This window comes from Arachis stenosperma, chromosome 1 (assembly GCF_014773155.1).
Source record: "Arachis stenosperma cultivar V10309 chromosome 1, arast.V10309.gnm1.PFL2, whole genome shotgun sequence".
NCBI lineage: Eukaryota > Viridiplantae > Streptophyta > Magnoliopsida > Fabales > Fabaceae > Arachis > Arachis stenosperma.
Genome location: NC_080377.1, coordinates 2,935,829 through 2,954,012, shown reverse-complemented (window position 1 = coordinate 2,954,012; position 18,184 = coordinate 2,935,829). Strand labels below are relative to the sequence as shown.

The 18,184-nt window shown below is 34.0% G+C and overlaps 1 protein-coding gene across 1 annotated transcript; it reads left to right on the top strand.

Moving 5' to 3' along the window:
• The first annotated feature begins 13,784 nt into the window (after window positions 1–13,784).
• LOC130965594 (FBD-associated F-box protein At5g60610-like) lies at window positions 13,785–16,338 on the top strand. Its single transcript, XM_057890366.1, has 4 exons — window positions 13,785–14,555; window positions 14,641–14,787; window positions 14,872–15,181; window positions 16,128–16,338. Exons 1-4 carry the CDS (start codon window positions 13,785–13,787, stop codon window positions 16,136–16,138), a joined length of 1,239 nt encoding a protein of 412 aa, XP_057746349.1. The 3' UTR covers window positions 16,139–16,338.
• Window positions 16,339–18,184: the final 1,846 nt, after the last annotated feature.

Sequence of the window (18,184 nt, the reverse complement as noted above, 5' to 3'; positions counted from 1 at the left end):
ACTATGCAGGTCGAACTTTTTTACTTTGTTGGGTGCATTTAGAAGCTATGTATATAATCAACATTATTTTTAGAAAAATAAGGCTCACCTTCTTAACATACTTGAAACTTGTTTATCTAATATTGCAAATATCAGTGTTAATAGTTTTTTTCTTTTAAAAAACTGTCGATTTATCAATATAAGTTATCTTTAGGTTTAATCGGTTTATATTTTTATTTTTTACTTTTATTTCAGTATTTTTTAGTTTTAAATTTTGTTAAAAAATATTATTGTTTTTACTATTTTTCATTTTTCATAAAATTTTGAAAATAAAAATATTAAAAATAAAAACCTAAATAGATTGTAATTTTCTAGTAAAAAAAATTTAATTTATAGTTTTATCCCTGTTTTAAAGGTTATCTGAAATTGGGTTGTTTTTGGGCCTGAACGTGAGGTTCAGAATCCTTTTGAGGCAGTGTTCGACTTTTTCCTAAACCGCCATCCGAGTTCCTTGTGAGGAGTTAAGGGTAATACTTGCAAGTAGGGATGACAAACGGGGAAGTCCACCTCGCCAAAAACCTGTCATCTAACGGGCTGGCCTGCCCCACCCTGCCTAGTGAGGAGGTCCTAAATTCCTCCCCGCCCTCGCCTAACGGTGGATTGGCGGGCCAAGCTCGCTAAATCTTTATTTTATAAACCATTAAATATTAAACAATGTATATAATTTTACAACCATTTCAATAAATTTATAATTTCTAAAAATATAAAAAAATATAATTTCTAAATTCATAAACATTAAAGTCTTTATAATTATAAATATGTAATAAATATAATCATAAACTAAGATTTTTGAAACAAAATAATAAAACCAACATTGTCCAAAGTAAAACAAACATTATTGTCCAAAACATCTAATTGAACATCTTCAAATTTATAATCAATCAAACATAAAACACTCCAAATTTATAATCAATCAAACATAAAACATATAATTAAAACGTCATCAATTATCATCTTCATTCTCGTGTAGATCAATAATATTATAGGAACAAAAAAAACGGATGGCCCGCCCCTCCCCGCCGAAGCCCACGAATTATGCGGTGCCGATTAGGCGGATTTTTTATTTTGACGATTTCAAATTTTCACTCCAATTCGCCTTTTTTGACGGGTTACGCGAGCTAACCCAGCTGGTTTTGGCCTGTTTGCCACTCCTACCTGCAAAAAACTCTGATGCTTAAGTTAGCAAGGGTTTAAGCAGGTTTTTAGTTATTAGATCTTGAATATACCTGAGAGAATTAGGGTATTTATAATTCTAGAGTTTGTAACCACCCTTTGGAGTAGTTCCACCTTTGATGGTGGATAACCGTCCCCTTTGTTGAGAGTTGTTGAGATCTCCCTTCTAGAAGTAGGAGAGAGATTGTAGGAGTTAGTTACTTATTCAGATAAGTAGAGCTTAGGATACCGTTGTCGCGCCTGACCTCTAATAGGATGGGAGCCGTTGAGGCCCATTTATATGAAATGGGCTTTACTTTTGGGTCTGGCTATGTTTTGGTCTAAGGTATAAACAGTACCCCTACTTGAGACCAAGCTTTTAATAGGTTGGACTCAAGCAACTTATAAGTCGAAAGAGTCGTTTCTAGGTCGGATACTCGATATGATTTTCTAAAGCTCAACCATTGCGTCTTTTTGTTATCATTTAGCACGTTTCCTACGATTACTTTAGTAACTGTACATGTCATAAATAAGGGGATAATTTTACCATTCTAGCCTTTAGGGCCTTATAAATATTGAACCCTCTTTTCCTCTTTCTTTCTTTTTTTTTTTTTTTTTTTTGCTTCTTCAAAAATGTTCCCTCTTCGTTTTCTCTCAAAAAAGGCTTTCTGCTTTTTTTTGTCATAGCCTTTTCTATTCAAGATTTCTTTATCTTTAAGTGCTGCTCGTGTTTCTTCAGAAAATTTGGATCATACATTTATTTTCTATTTTAGCGTACTCTTTCAGCCATCTATCCATCAAGATTGGTCTTATTCATAGTTATCAGAGCTGAACTGACAATCGACCCAACAAAAGTATTGGGTCATTGGGTTAATGGTTCAATCAGTGGATTACTGATCGAACCGTTTAACCCGATAATAATTAAATAAATATATACAATTATAATAAAATTAAAATTTTGATATATTATATTTAATTATGTAATGCTACGTCAGCAAAAATAATTATTTTTTATATTAACCGCATGAATGATTATTCAAAAGAACAAAAGTGATTGATAATTATGTAAAATATCTTATATTGTTAGTATATTAAAATTAACTATAAGATAAACAAATACAATATTATTATGGACGAATAAAAATAATATTTTATATTTTTAAATTGTATTGCTTTAATTTAAATATAATTACTTTTAGTATAATATATATAATTATTAGTCTTTAGTATGGTGTATTAAAGAGTATTGAGAATACTAAAAAATAATATTAAAATTTATTTAAATATCTAAAATAAAATTATAAGATAACATAAAATAATTCTTTAAATTTCATGTCTTTTTCTATAATTTTTTTATCTAAAAGTGATTTTCAATAATGTAATCCAAACAATATTTAATTTATTATAATCCATTTTGAATAAAAATATTACCAAACATAAATTACGTTAATAACAATTCATTTTTTATCAAAATCAATTATACAAAATCAATTTTTACATCTGTCTACGAATGTTTATCCAAACACACTGAATCTAATTCCAAATAACGAAACCTTACCAATCAGATTTTAAAGAAGACAATTTCAAATTATTATGTCATTTGCAATAACAATAAATAAGTATGAGGGACAAACTCTATCAAAAGTTGGAATATACATTCTAAGATCAGTTTTCACCCATGGTCAATTGTATGTTGTATCATCAAGACTAAAGAGTAAAGATGGTCTGCAAAAGTATTGTTGCAAGATCAAGGACACTTGGCACCATGAACGTGGTATATAGAGAAGTTTTTTAGAACTTATAATGAAAATATAATTTCTAAATCTCTTAATCAAATTTACTAAAATTTATTACTATCAATTAAAAAATTAATAAATTTTAAATGCTAATTAGTAATACATTCTTATTCTATATTTATATCTTGAGAATATTAATATTATCATAAAAATCTGTATTATTTTATTCTCTTAATAAACTATTTTAAAATTAAGTTAATCATATTATTTCAGATATATGTTTTGTAGACATTATTAAATGAGAGTGTTGAGTTATTTTGTAGTGGTTTTAAATTATTTGCGATTTATTAGAAAATTTTGTAATTTAAATTATCTAATAATTTATTTTTCATTTTGAGCTGATTTTAATGTGTTCTTGTTTCATAGTAAAACAACATATAAACGTTTGTTGGTAAGTTTAAGTATTATTAGGTTATTTAATTTAACATTAAGTATATATGTGACTTATTGAAAAAAAAAAAGTAGATTAATAAAAATGATTAATAACTATATTAGAGTTGATACATTTAACACCAAATTAAAATATGTTACTTTTTTATTAATCAAATTATTATAATTCAAATTAATTTTAACAAAACAACTTAAAATTATAATTTCAATCTTATTACGTACATATTAGGAGTTATTATACTTGTTAGTATACTAAAAACCAATTAAAAAATAGACAAATAAAACCAAAAAAAAACTTAATTAAATTTACTTACAAATTATTTAGCTAGTATTCATATAAATTTTAGAATTGATAACATATTTCAAATTAGAAGTTACTAGTATTTTTACCTGTAATATAAATCTTTTAAAATTACGTCGATTTTGTCTTCATATTATAAATTATGACACAAAAAATTTATAAAATCAAATTGTTTTTATAAAAAAAGTTGTAGGGGATAAAAAATTCCATCGACTAAGAAGACCAGGGTCTCCGTAGATTAAAAAATCAAATAATAAGATTTTTAGTTATTATTTTCATGTGAAAGAATTTAATTTATTACTAATAATTACTACGTGGGTGCGTATTACACCCATTATTCTCTATTTGGGAACTAGTAACCACCATACTTTCATTCAACACAGTTCCTTCTAGACATGAAGTTAAATCTGCTGAAGACTGTACAACTACAGAAACATTATCGCTTGCAAATGAACCATCATTGATATTCGAAACTTCATTTATCATGCGTACAATTTTCTCACTTCTTAATTGCATACACTATAAAAACATGCAATCATTTGACACACTTAAATTTTTAAACTGTCCCATTAGACGTGCCAATTTGTTTTATCGATCTTTAGTAAATTGAAAATGGTTCAATATCTAGTCGTCTGGGAGTAAAACCTACTCCTTTATGAGTACCAATTTTTATAAAGTGATTCAAAGGATCTTTCTATCGAGCAAAAATAAAAGAAAATTTGAAAGATAAACAAATTAAACTTTGAAAATAAAGTACTGAACTTTGAAAGGGAAATAAGAAAAGACAAATGTGCTTGAAAGATAAAGCTGCAAGGAAAATAAAGATACAGAAAATTTAAACGAGAAAGAACGATATGGAAGGAACTCTACAGAAAAATGACTCGAATACAAACTCAAAAAGTCGTTAGAATATGAGTATGATTGAGTGTTTTTTCTAAAGCAAAATTCGAACATTTGATTCTTCGATCTTCCGCCTATTTATTGAAATCCTCAGCTAATCAAATTCAAGTGTAACCCCTTGTGCGTTAATTCTTGAGTAACCTTTCTCACTCTTTTATGCATCGTGAGTACCCACCAACAATCAACTTCTAATTTGTCTCTTTCTTCGATTAAATACACTGGATTGCTCCTACCTCCCGTCTTCGACAAATACTTCTCAATCAAAATTCCATTATTCAAAATAAAAGATTACTATACTTCGACCAAGGTATTTTTCATCAACACTATGTTACCTCGGAGGCTTGTGAAGTTTGGTGATGACAGTGTAGAGATATCAAGTGCTCGCTGCTTGGTCACATTTCACATATACTGAAACGCGTCGATATTCTCTGATTCAGAGAAACTGGGCCTTCCTAGGCCCAAACAACGACCTCTCTCTTCCAGTGGCCTCCATTTTCCCGGTAACTACAAAGATTTTTAAGTTCAAATTTGTGACCGAGGCATTGCACCAATAGCCAATATGTTGGCCTCATAGAAGTCACATATCTGGTTCAAATCCCAGCTACAGCTGGGTAGTGATAGAACTTTTAGTGTTGGGAGTTGTCCAATTCATTGACAAAAAAAAAAAAAATTCAAATTTAAGTGGCATTGTTTGGAAGTCATTCTCATAAAAGATTTTTTAAAGTGATTTTATATTTAAATATTTTATATAAAAAATATTTTTATTTATCACTTATGTTTATATAAAATAAGATAAAAGTTTTTTTAATTTATTTATTATGTGAAAAATATTTTTTTAATTTTTAAAAATATAAATTATAACTTTTTAAAAATATATATTTTTAATTTTTTAGTGTTTTTATTTTTTTATTATTAAAAATTTGACAAATACGTTAAAAAATAAAAATATATATTTATTAAATTTTTTTTTATTGATTTAATGGCGTCTAAACAAATACTGGTGGTGGTGGCTGTTACGATACTCTTATGATGTTTGGAGTTTTAAAATTTTGTGAAATTTAAATTTAAAAAAATCAAAATAACAAATTTGGATTTATTTTATTTTTTTATTTTATTAAAAAAATACTTTCGTCTCTTCCTTTTCCTCTATCCTAGTTAGTGAACATCATCATCTCATTGCCGCCTCAAAATGCCACGTCTCTGCGACCATACAGCCTTGCCACTCGCCACGATGTTGACGCCCTGCCGCAATGCCAGCCTGAGGTAGTGACTCCGATTCCGGGATTAACCCAGATTTTTTAGCATCAACCCCGAACTCATGCAGAGCGATTCGAAGCTAGGAAGGAGCACAGGAGACGGCGCAGCAAAACGGCACCTCTAAGGAGAAAGAGAAGCGATTTCAGGTGAAATCAGGGAGGAGCAGAGACATTGCGAAACCAGGAAGCCACATCGATGGAGGTGGGTTGATCTTCTTGAAGAGTGGCCATGTTGCTTTCTCAGTCCACAATGGCAGCAGCAGCCATGAGCACCACGGATGAGCAGTGGTAATCATGAGATCAAAAGGATGGCAGTGGTTTCTCTAGTCCTTGAAGGTCTCCTCGTCGTAGTACAGTGTTTGCAAGGTCTGTCGATGATAGGTACAAGTTACGGGAAAGGATAGGCTTAGATCCGGGTTGGGTAGAATTTAGATCGGGTTCGGATTGGTTTTCTGTTCTGTTTATTTGTATGGGTTGGATGTGTCTGAATAGTTGATACTCGAATTGACCTTTGAAATTTAATCCCAATTTAGAGAAAAGGACAAATTAGTCCCTAACCTTTTAACCCTAGGACATTTTCGTCCCTGAGCATTGGAAAATACATTTAAATCCCTGACGTTCCTAAAAACCAGACCGATCAGTCCCTTCGTCCGTGAGCCACCGTCAAACCAGACGGAAAATGCTAACTTGGCTCCCCCTATGCTTACCTGGCTCAACGGCGTTCCAGCGTGGCACGTTAGTGGGTTGGAGGATTTGAAAACAGGACACATAAGTCCCTCTAACTCAAAACGACGTCGTTTTGAGTGCTGCCCTAATACTAAAATTCGTCTGGGTCGTTCCTTCATGGTGGTGGCTGGTGTTGAGGAGAAGAGTTGTTTAGAGTTCAGTAATGGCTACGAAGGGGGCATCATCAACCTCAAGAAGAAGCGTTAGTGGAGTAAGAGAAGAAAATTCTGTTTCAAACTCAGTAGCAGGTGGTGTTCATGCTGACCATCCAGACGACGCCGTCGCCCCTAGGTGTTTTTGTGGAGTTTATGCAATAATGTATAAGTCGAGGACCAGAAGCAACCCTAACAGAATCTTCTTGGGTTGTCCATTCTACAAGGTTAGTTTAAAAATTCTTGCTTTGGTTTGATCTGAGATGGATGCGGGCAGTAGATGATGTTGGTGATTTTGACAGGGAAAGGAACCTCATTGCAAATTTTTTGTTTGGGTCGATGAGCATCTTGCCAGAATAGGAAGCAATTGTTGCATCTGTGACAGCAGAGATTTGGTTGAGAAACATGTTGAAGTTGTAGAAGAGGAAGAGGAAAACGAAGATGAACTGGATGCAAGAATGGCTGTTTTGGAGGAGAAAATTATTGCTTTGGAGAAGAAGAAAAATCCATTAGCCTTGTGGTTTTCTGTAATTATATTTGCTGTTGTTGTTGCCTTTTATGTAGCTAGTGCTTGAGAGATGAAGTATAGCAATCATGATAGAGAATGGCATTTTGTAGGTTTATGTTGTGTATTGAAACATGCCATTTTGGCAAGTCATGGGTCCTGTAATCTAAATGGAACTCTAGTTATAATATTAGTGTGTTAAACTTATATTTTGAATATGTAAATAAACTTGGAAACATTAAGGAATTAGAGGCAGTAGTTGCATACATAATTTAGAAAGAAGATGTTATATTGCTAAACAAGATTTCAAGTTTTTCATAGCCACTGTTTACTAAATCTTCCCAAAATGAAAAAGTCTCCTAAACTGAACAGTTTGATGAAGTTTAACATGTCAAAAGTAAGCCTCAAACACAAAATACAAGGCATAAGCCAAACTACAAAATCAACATAACTGAAAGCTACACAGATCTTCACTTCTTAGGCACAATGGTAGGTGATCCACTTGTTCCTGGTACGACTTGAGGTGGTTGTGGGCCAGTGGAGTTTGGCTGACTTTGAGGGGGTTGTGGAGTGGGGCATAGTGGAGCTAGTGGCCTGAATATCTTCTGCTTGGGCCTCATCCTCGCTGGAGCTGCTTGAGTTTTTTGGGCCGTTGTAGATGGAACTTGGAGTGGAGGCCGAAACGGTGTCCTTCTGGTCACTGGTGCGGGCCTGACTTGGGGTACTGATGGTGTTGCTGCCACAGGGTTGGAAGGACCTGGGATGACACCACTTGAAACCTGTGTTGAGAGTTGGGTTGACAAGCATTGTAATTAGTCATACAAATTATACAAGGTAGTCACCCAATAATCAATCATGCACATTGAACAGATTGTAACTTACATCAGGTGTGGATTGCTGAGTAGTTATGTTATGATCCTGAACAGATGGAGTATCCTGACTAGGTGGAGCATCCTGACCAAAATAGACAATAAATCAAGTAGATTACTCCTAAACATATAAAACAGAACTAGTAAATAAATATTCAAGTAAGCACATAAACTCCTATCATAGTTAAGAAATCAAACCATATAACTCCTAAAGCAAATTACTTACACTATCATTTGGAGCTGATTGTGACAGTGGGATGACTGCCATTGAATGAGATGTGGAACCTTTCTTGGGCTTCTTTGTCTTAGGTTTCCAATTGGGATCAGATGGAGCGCCCTTGCATGTCTTGTAGTTATGTCCCGTTGAACCACACTTACTACAAGTGACTTTGAATGACCTCTTCAACTTATCTCCCTGTTGCATCATTGGCTCAGCTGGATCCTTCTGTCTATTATGTACTTTTGGCCTGCCAATTGGTCTCTTTATGATAGGAGGATCCGGCCTAGAATATTCAGTCCTTGTCCAGAACTCCTCACTTGGCACTGGCTGAATACAATGAGCATATGTCTTGTGTATTGACTCCATGCATAACCATGGATGCACATAATCCTCTGGATGATCATGCCTCTTCCTTATGGCTGCTATGGCATGGATACATGGCATGCCTAACACAGAAGATAACAGCATGAACTAGACTTGACTTAACCATTCATTCAGCAAGCATGAAAACCATATATAACACTAAATTCATCATTCAGCCAACAACTTGACAGCATGAAAACCATATATAAGTCCATCATTCAGCCAACAACTTAACAGCATGAAAACCATATATTAAAGTAAATTCAGCCAGCAAGTTAACATATTCAGCCAACAAATTAAAACATTGAATGCCATTTATTAGAACTAACCAGTCAGCTGCCATTTGTTGCAGGAGCAGGTCTGCCTCATGAGATCAACATCCACCTTTGTAGCTTTACGAGTTACTTCGAAACGCTTGCGTGCATCATCACCTGTCCAGTCAGCACGCCATTTATTGCTAGGCCTTATTAGACGCTCCATCCTCTTCTGCTGAACTGGTGCAAGCTTTCCTGTATAATCACTTAGTAGCTCCTTATGCTTAACCATTCTCCGCATTAGATAGCACCTAATTTCCTCACACATTGTGAGGATAGGCTTGCTTCTGTAGTTTACTATCTTCGAGTTGAACACCTCACACATGTTATTTGTGAGGTTGTCCACTTTTGGCCCGTGGGAGAAATACGCCTTCACCCAAGTTGCTGGCTCAAACCTGGAAAGATATTCCCATGCCCCCTGATTAATACCTTTGAGCTTCTCCATTTGTTCTTTGAACTCGGGTATGGTGGTGCACCTAGCACAATCCCAAACCACCTCCCGAATGTACAAATCCTTAAATCGGTTTATGAAGTTTTTCCAAATGTGCATCACACAGTTTCGGTGATGTGCATTTGGCATCACTTCTTTCAAAGCTGGCAGTAATCCCTAACACAATACACAAAGGTTTTCACAATTAAACATAACTAGTAAATTCTGAACAATTGCATTATTAAACTAGGCACCTCAGTGAATAAATGTCTAACTGCAGTAGAATTCATATTGAAATAATTGAACAATTATCAATATTATAAGTAGTTGTTAGTGTTACCTTCTGTTGGTCGGACATGAAATTCCAACCATGAGTCTGCACATCCCCCAGCTCCTCCTGAAGTAGGGTAAGAAACCATTTCCAAGACTCTTTGGTTTCAGACCTTGCAACTCCGTAAGCAACAACATAAAATTGATTATTCGCATCCTGTGCCACTGCAGTTAGGAGTTGTCCACCATAGTATGTTTTCAGGAAGCAACCATCAAGGTGGATTAGAGGCCTACATCCACTCTTAAACCCCTGCTTGCATGCCTCTAACCCTATATACAGCTTATCAAATAGTGGAGGGGCTTGAGGAATTGGAGTTACACACACCTCTGCCCTGGAGCCAGGGTTGCTTCTTAGAATTTCAAACAAGTAATCCCTCACATTATTGTACTGCTCCCTCTCATTTCCCATTATCTTCTCCCTTGCTTCCTTAACTGCTCTATAGACCATTTTTGGATGTGCAGTGAGTGAGAACTCCTCTCTCAGAAAGTCAATTGCTTCATTTGTTCTCATATGAGGCTGTGAACTCATTCTCTTCTCCACCTTCTTACTAATCCAATGTTGATCAACAGCGTTACTTCCTAGGTCCCTTGCACAAGTGTGATCGTTTTTGTAAGTCTTCACCTGGTAGCATTGCAGTGATTTATTGTATGATAAATGAACTAACCATGGGCAGTCATCATCCATGCATCCCACCCTAACTCTCTCCCTATCATTTTTAATCCACCTAAGCTCTCTACCCTCAGAAATGAAAGAGTCTTTTACAACTTCTTTAAATCTCTCTATAGTTGCAAACCTTGTCCCCAACTCAAACCTGTCCTCTCCAAAAGCATAATGATCATCAAATTCAGGAAATGTGTTCTTGCTGGACTCATCATCAGTGGAGTTAGGAGTGTGTAAATCCTCAGAATGGTAATCATATATGGGGTCATCATCATCATCCTCTGGGACTGCACTGACATAGAACCTCACAGTTGGACCTCTGTTGGGCTGTTGATCATTGGGCCAAGAATTGGCCTGCTCCTGCATATTGGGCTTCATACTGGCCTGCTGCCTTCTATTCACCTCAGATGTCCCCATTCCACTGCTTTGTCCCTTCTTTAACCAACTTCTCCTATTCCTATTCACACCTGTCTTCTTTGCAGCTGGCTTCTTGGCACATGGCTTCTTTGCAGATGGCTTTCTTGGAGACACAATTTTTTCCTTTCCCTTACTTACTCTCTTCCTCTTGCGTGCTCTGTCCTCAGCACTATTATCATCATCATCACTTTCACTTTCATATCCGGGTGGTGGCGGTTTATATGGCTCATCCTCGGTGCTCTCATATCCATCATCTGAAGATGAACTCTGAATCTCTTCTAACACAGGACTCTTGCCTTTGTTTCCACCATCCTCCACAATCTCAGGCTCATCAACTGGGTGGTCAAAGTACAGGTAAAACTCATTCGTCTTTGTATTCTTCATTTTGTTCTCTCGCATGGCATTGATCCCTGCATCCCCTGTCAAACTGTGCAGCCCCGACTCAACATCTTCACTCAATGGATCATACCAATAAACTGCCTTGTACGACTGGTACCCCAAGCCTTTAAAAAGTGTGATCAAATCCCCAAAATTCACAAAATCCAGGTCCATTTCGGGGAATTTCTCTACCTTTCCATTCTGATAAACAAGGGAACCATTACTGTTTCTAACAAAACTGCCTCCATGGTGGAAAACTGGCACCACAAACACATCTACCATCTGGAGAAAAAAATAAGAACAGAAATCAACGATCAACTACCTCTACACTCATACATCAATCTGCTACAAAAAATAGAAACAGAAAACAACCAAGAACTTTCCTTTGCCCTAACATTGAATCAAATTCACTGTTACAACGCACAGACAGTTTTTACCATTGCTATCACCATGCATGTACAACAGTTCATTCTTTCTTTACTATTGAACTACACAATCGACTCAATAAGCAATGGAACTGATTCTTACCTTCAGTGACGAAGACGGCAAATCAGACTGGATTCACACCTAATGCACGTCGGAACCTTCTCAGTCTGGATGGTGGTTTTTTTTGGAGGGAGAAACAGAGCAATTCCTGTCTTTGATCTTTGGTCTTCTTTAGGGTTTTATGTAATTCTGTCAAAGGATTGTGGGTGTAATAGAAATTGTACACAAGGAAAGGGACGAGACTGTATATAAGGGGCAGCACTCAAAACGACGTCGTTTTGAGTTAGAGGGACTTATGTGTCCTGTTTTCAAATCCTCCAACCCACTAACGTGCCACGCTGGAACGCCGTTGAGCCAGGTAAGCATAAGGGGAGCCAAGTCAGCATTTTCCGTCTGGTTTGACGGTGGCTCACGGACGAAGGGACTGATCGGTCTGATTTTTAGGAACGTCAGGGATTTAAATGTATTTTCCAATGCTCAGGGACGAAAATGTCCTCGAGTTAAAAGGTCAGGGACTAATTTGTCCTTTTCTCCCCAATTTAATTTAACTTTAGAATCTTTTCAAATTGTATCTTAAAATTTTAATAATGTATACTTCAAATTGGTCATTTCGTTCATTTTTATCACAGGAAAGCTGACTTGGCACGACCTCGTTTTTGCTATTTGTTCTAAAACGACCTCGTTTTGCTATTTGTTCCAAAACAACGTCGTTTTGCTCTCCCTCTTCTTCTTCTTCCTCCTCATGCAACCATGGCTTCTCTCTAATCCATTTTCAGTCATCAAATAATTATCATCACATTCATCTACATAAGCACGAGCAATTAGTTCATTCACAACAACTACATCCTCTGTCTCACTTCAAACTTAATTCTTAATTATTATTATTATTATTATTATTATTGAAAAAAAATGAGGGATAAGATTTCAGTGCAACACTACAATCTTTTTCCTTCTACAGTCTCAAAGCCATTAATGCCAGAACCAATGATCCTTTTCCATTGACCACATTGCTGCCTTCATCTCGGATCCAGTACCGTCATGAGTGTTGCTCTACTTTTCTTCACTTTTTCTGCATTACATTCGCAAATAGAAAATAAAAAATTTTTTTATGTAATTGAAGTGGCTTATTCAGAGGTTGATTATTTCGGTGGTGGTGGAAGAATGTTGAAAGAATTTCTTGTTGGTTTGTTTGAATTTGGTACCATGGAAATTTGACCCCCTCACAACGATGAAGGAACAACCACATCATTTTTCCGACGGAAATGGACGGAAGCGCCAACTTGAGGCACGCGTTAAAATTTCATGGTATAATTTAAGTGAATTGAAAATTCGAGGATTAAATTAAATCAGAGGTCAAACTTCAAAGGTCATTTTGAGTATTAACTCGTGTTTGAAATTTAAATTTAAATAATTAAATATAAATATTTAATTTTCAAAATAATTAAACAACTCTAATTCTAAAATAGTATATTTTTGTTTTTCTATAATTAAACTAAAATGAGTTATATTTTGTTTAAAATTAAACTAAATTAAAATTTTAATTTAAATTAAATAATTTTATTCTTAAAAGTAATATAATTTTTTAAATATAAGTTTTGAATTTTTTAAACAATTAAATAACTCTTATCTTAAAAAAAAATTTTATATTTTTAAAATTAATTATAAAATTATTTTATTTTTTTATAATTAAATTAAAATTTTAATTTAAATTAAATAAATTTAATATTAAAAGATATTTTAGTTTTTAAAATTAATCATAAACAATATTTTTTATCTTTTTAGTTTTTTATTTGAATTTTAATTTTATTATAATTTTGTAATAATTTAATATCAATTCAAAAATAAAATAAATTAAAATTAAAATAATAAAATAAAAAATTGTAACTAAACAAAATTAATATTTTTTATTAGGTATAACAAATTAGAACTACCTAGTTTTAAAATATAAAGTCTATTATAAAAAAAAAAAAAGAAACAACTGACACTACTTCTAGTTTTTTGAATTTTAAAATTAAAAATACAAAAAGATTGGTTTGAATTGGCTAATAATATAGTTGGTTCCTATATATTGACATTTTTTGAAAGGCGAAAGCAGCATAATGGACAGGATTACTGACCTACCGGACTCCCTCATCGGCCACATTCTGTCCTTCCTCCCCACCAAAACCGCCGTTTCCACCAGCCTCTTCTCTCGCAGGTGGCGCTACCTCTGGCAGCATCTCCAAGACTTCAACTTCCAACTCGACGAGGACGAGGACGAGGACCAGGGCGAGGGCGAGGGCGAGCAATACCACTGGTCCTTCATGCACTTTTCTGCTTTCGTAAACGGAGTTCTTGCGCAGCGTAGGATTCGAGACATCCGAAAGTTCCGTCTCTTATCCAGCTACGCCGGTGAAGGCTCGTTCCATGATCGTTCTCTGAATTACTGGTTGCTTGCCGCCATTGGACCTCAACTCCAGGACCTTGATCTTTCTTTGTATGCTCTGGATCCATACAACTTCATGTGGTTTCCTTCTTCCAGCGTGCTACGTGGCATCTTCACTTGCAATTCTCTCATTTCACTCACTTTGGACGGTCTCATAGGCTTAAAGAATATCTCGTCTGTTCATTTGCCATCCCTCAAGACCATGAGACTCTCCATCCGTGGAGAGTTTCCCACGGACAAAATTTTCTCTGGATGCCCGGTCCTCGAAGATCTTTACCTCCATTTTAACGTAAGAAATGCGTCCAAGATAATTTTTCCTAATTCCTTGAAGAGGGTGAAAGTTCATGGAGAATACCAGGGGGAAGAGGATCTCTATTATATACATATGCTTCTAAATGCACTCAACAGAGGAAAAAAGCTCCACCTGCGTAGTTCGGCAATAGAGGTTGGTTATTCAAATCTTGTTAATATTCTTGTGGATTTGCAATTGTTAATTGTAGCTTTGATCCTATGCTTGTCTTCCGCTTCAGTACATACTTGGTGCCCCAGCTTTTGATTTTCCGGAATTCAGTTGTTTACTTCATCTAGAGCTAGAATGTTTCAACCCTACTCTAATTATAAACCTGCTTTGCAAATGTCCTAAGCTTCAAGTTCTCGAGATGTGTAGTGATGGGCAGGTTTGTCACTTATTATTTTGTATTTTTGATTCATGATCTGGTATTTTCTTGCATCCTTTTAGCCCTCTTGTACCTTGTTTCCAGATTTCGACTGTGCCAACCGGTAATTCTAGCAGCTGGACACCCCCTACTTGTGTTCCTGATTGTCTTGCATCACAGTTGACAAAAATTGAATTCAAAGGATATAAAGGTTCTAAAGATGAGCTGGGATTCATTGCCTATATCTTAAAAAGTGGGCTTGTTTTGCAAACAGTTACTGTTCATCTTGATTGGCTTAAGAATGAAAAGGGCAAGAGCAAGAAAAAATACAATATCACTACAGAATTGTGTGCCATCCCAAGAGGTTCCAACATGTGCCGAATTGAAATTAAAGACTCAGACATATTCCCTTCTGGTATGTATACGCACCATCCCTGTCTTTTATTATTTTTTACTTTAATAAAAATCATCTCTATCATTTGTGTGAATGTGTCTGACTAAATTAAAGCTGTTATGAATTATTTCTTACTTGTTTCCATGGTGTTCTTCAAGAATAGGATATATTATGAAAAAAATTGATAGATGTGTTCTCATGTGAGAGTCTTATCAAATACTTGTCTAGAAGCTTTGGATAACATTATTTGATTGATTCTGATTTGCAATATTGAGTGACACTGTGAACATACTAGAATTAAATACCAAGAACACACTTATTCGATTCCTTATTGGTTATTGCTATCCTTGTATGTAGTAAGATTCAATTTCATCGTTATGCTTCCAAACTTGTTCATCCTTAAAGTGAATGTTGGAATTTAACTTTGTTTGTTTTCACTCTTTTGTACTCAAATTACATCCATGCTTAATATGTATTCATTCTAATTCAGGATTTTTATTTAGCTAATAGCTATTCAAGTTAGTGATGGATGGACTTTCTTTTGTGAAATTTTTGTTGTAGAAGCATTGTTGTTTCATAGAGAAAAACTTGCCTTTGCTTTCTTTTTTATTCCCCATCTTAAATCTTGTGTGGTTGAAGAAATTCTTTTGTCCATTCTATAATCTTTTTAAGGTTAATTTATTTAATGACTTGTGATTAAGGTAAATAGGTTATTCTTAATCTTATTAAACTTTCTGGTTGGCTTAAGGGCTTGTGAGTGAAGGTTCTATTTGTAAAGAGCCTTCAACTGGTACATAGATGTGATTGCTTGATTTCATCGCCCTTAGGATAATCAAGAATTTTACCTTTGATACGAAAACATTTTAAGAGTGTAAAATCTAAGGCAGTTGGAGTTTACATGGTGGCACATGCTTGTTTAGAACTATCAAGAATTCTCATAATGCTTATATGTTCTGTTGTATTCCAGGTTTTGAGTAAGTTGACGATTTCACACATTACACATTTGGTTGACTTGATCTACCATGGAGGGGATGATAGTCTAATTTCCTAGGAAAGTGGGAATGGTACTTGGTTAGTTTAGAGACAATTTTTTGTTTATCTTTTAGTAGTTTCATTTATATTTTGCTGATTATTGTAATATTTATTTGTAAACAATTTTATAATTTTTTAATGTGTACGACATTTTTGCTATTTCTTGGGATGTCATGGGTAAAACGTCATGGTGATTTTTTACCGTTCTACTATTATATCAACATCACCATCTTTAGATGTAGTAAACAACTGAATAGTTGGAGGACAAAGTATCCGTGTAAACACCACGAAATTAATAAATAATTAGTCAATAAATTAATTATTATTTAAAAAATTAAAAAATTAAATTTTATAATTTAGAAGAGTAAAAATATTAAAAATATAAATTTTTACACTAATTTTAAAAATTTTGACTTAAAACCGAGCTAATAAATCAAACCAATTAAATCGAATTTAAATCAGACCCAAAGTCCAACCTATAAACCACCAAAAATGAGCTTTTTCCCTTCTCTTCTTCTTCTACCAAAATAAGTTGAGAAGAGAGAGATTCACCTAAAGAGAAAAGAACCCTAACGTTTTCGAAATTCAATCGTCCATTACTTTCAATTCAGAATTTCGATTAACAAGCCGTTAGTGGCTACGTATTCGTCTCAAAATTTTCTTCAATTCTACCAGAACAAAGCGATAAGAAATTTGTATTTCTCATCCAGCTCTCTCTCTCTCTCTCCTCAATTTCGTAATTTTAGAGTTTGAATATTGAGGAATTGAATAATTTTGATGGTTTAGGTAAACTCTAGCAGCGGATAATCACTAGGTTTTTGTCCAATTGATATGTGGGTAAGGTAAGAAACTATTAAACCCCTTGTGAGCCATTGAATTAGTGAACCCTATGATGATTATAGTGATATTGTGTGAAATAAATTGTGTTATAGTTGATTTGGAGTTCAATTTGGCAGTTTGGAACGAAATTCAGGTGATTAAGCTTGAGAAATTGACATTTGGAAGTTTGGGACTTGTAAAATGAGAGGTTTTTGAGGTGTTCTGAGTTTAGGGAAGAATCAGTCAAGGTATAATTTTGGTTTCTTGTAGTTAATATTTAATGTCACGTGAAAACTTAGGCTAGAAAACCTTAAGATAGGAATGAAATGAATGAATTATTGATGAATTGTATATATGGTATGTGATGGGTGATTCAATTTTGAAAACGGTTTGCTATTGGAATTGGTTGTTTTTATGAAAAAGATTTAATATTAGAATTGGTTTGATTTGGAAATAATTTGATACTAGGAATGATTTGAATGACTGAAAGGTGTTTGATTTGGTAGTTGGGACCCTTGAAGGGTAGCAAAAGTCCAAGTTTTAAAGGAGATGCTGTCGAAGCTTTTATGAAAATTGGAGGTTTCGTTTGAAGTGTAGTTATTTAGAAAGATTTGGGTTTAAAGATTTTATGATTTGATTTTATGTTATTAAGAAAACGATTATGGTTTAAGTTTGATTTATTTAGAAAAAATGAATTAAGTTGTGAGTATGAATTTTTGACCAGGCATTTTAACTCTCCGGATTTTTTCATAGCATATATATATTATTGAACTTGGAGTTTGACTCCATAGAATATTATATTTGAGTTTGGAGTTTGACTTCATAAAATGTTATATTATTGAGCTTGGAGTTTGACTCCATGGAATGTTGTTATTTTGTTAAATTTATTTTTTGTAGAATAGAAATATAGAAAAAATAGAAAATGAGAGAAAAAAGAGAGAAATATAAAAATGAAGAATAAGAGAGATAGTTTGTTAATTTTGGAAGAAAAATTTTATTTTATTTATAATAAAAACATATCGGATGACACATTTTGATTTATCAAATTACTAATATAAAATATAAAATATAAATTATATATAAAGTAAGAGGGCTAGAGAGAAATAGAAAAAGAAAAAGAGATAGATGAAAGAATTTAGGAAGGAAGTTTATTAATCTTGGAGGAAAATATTT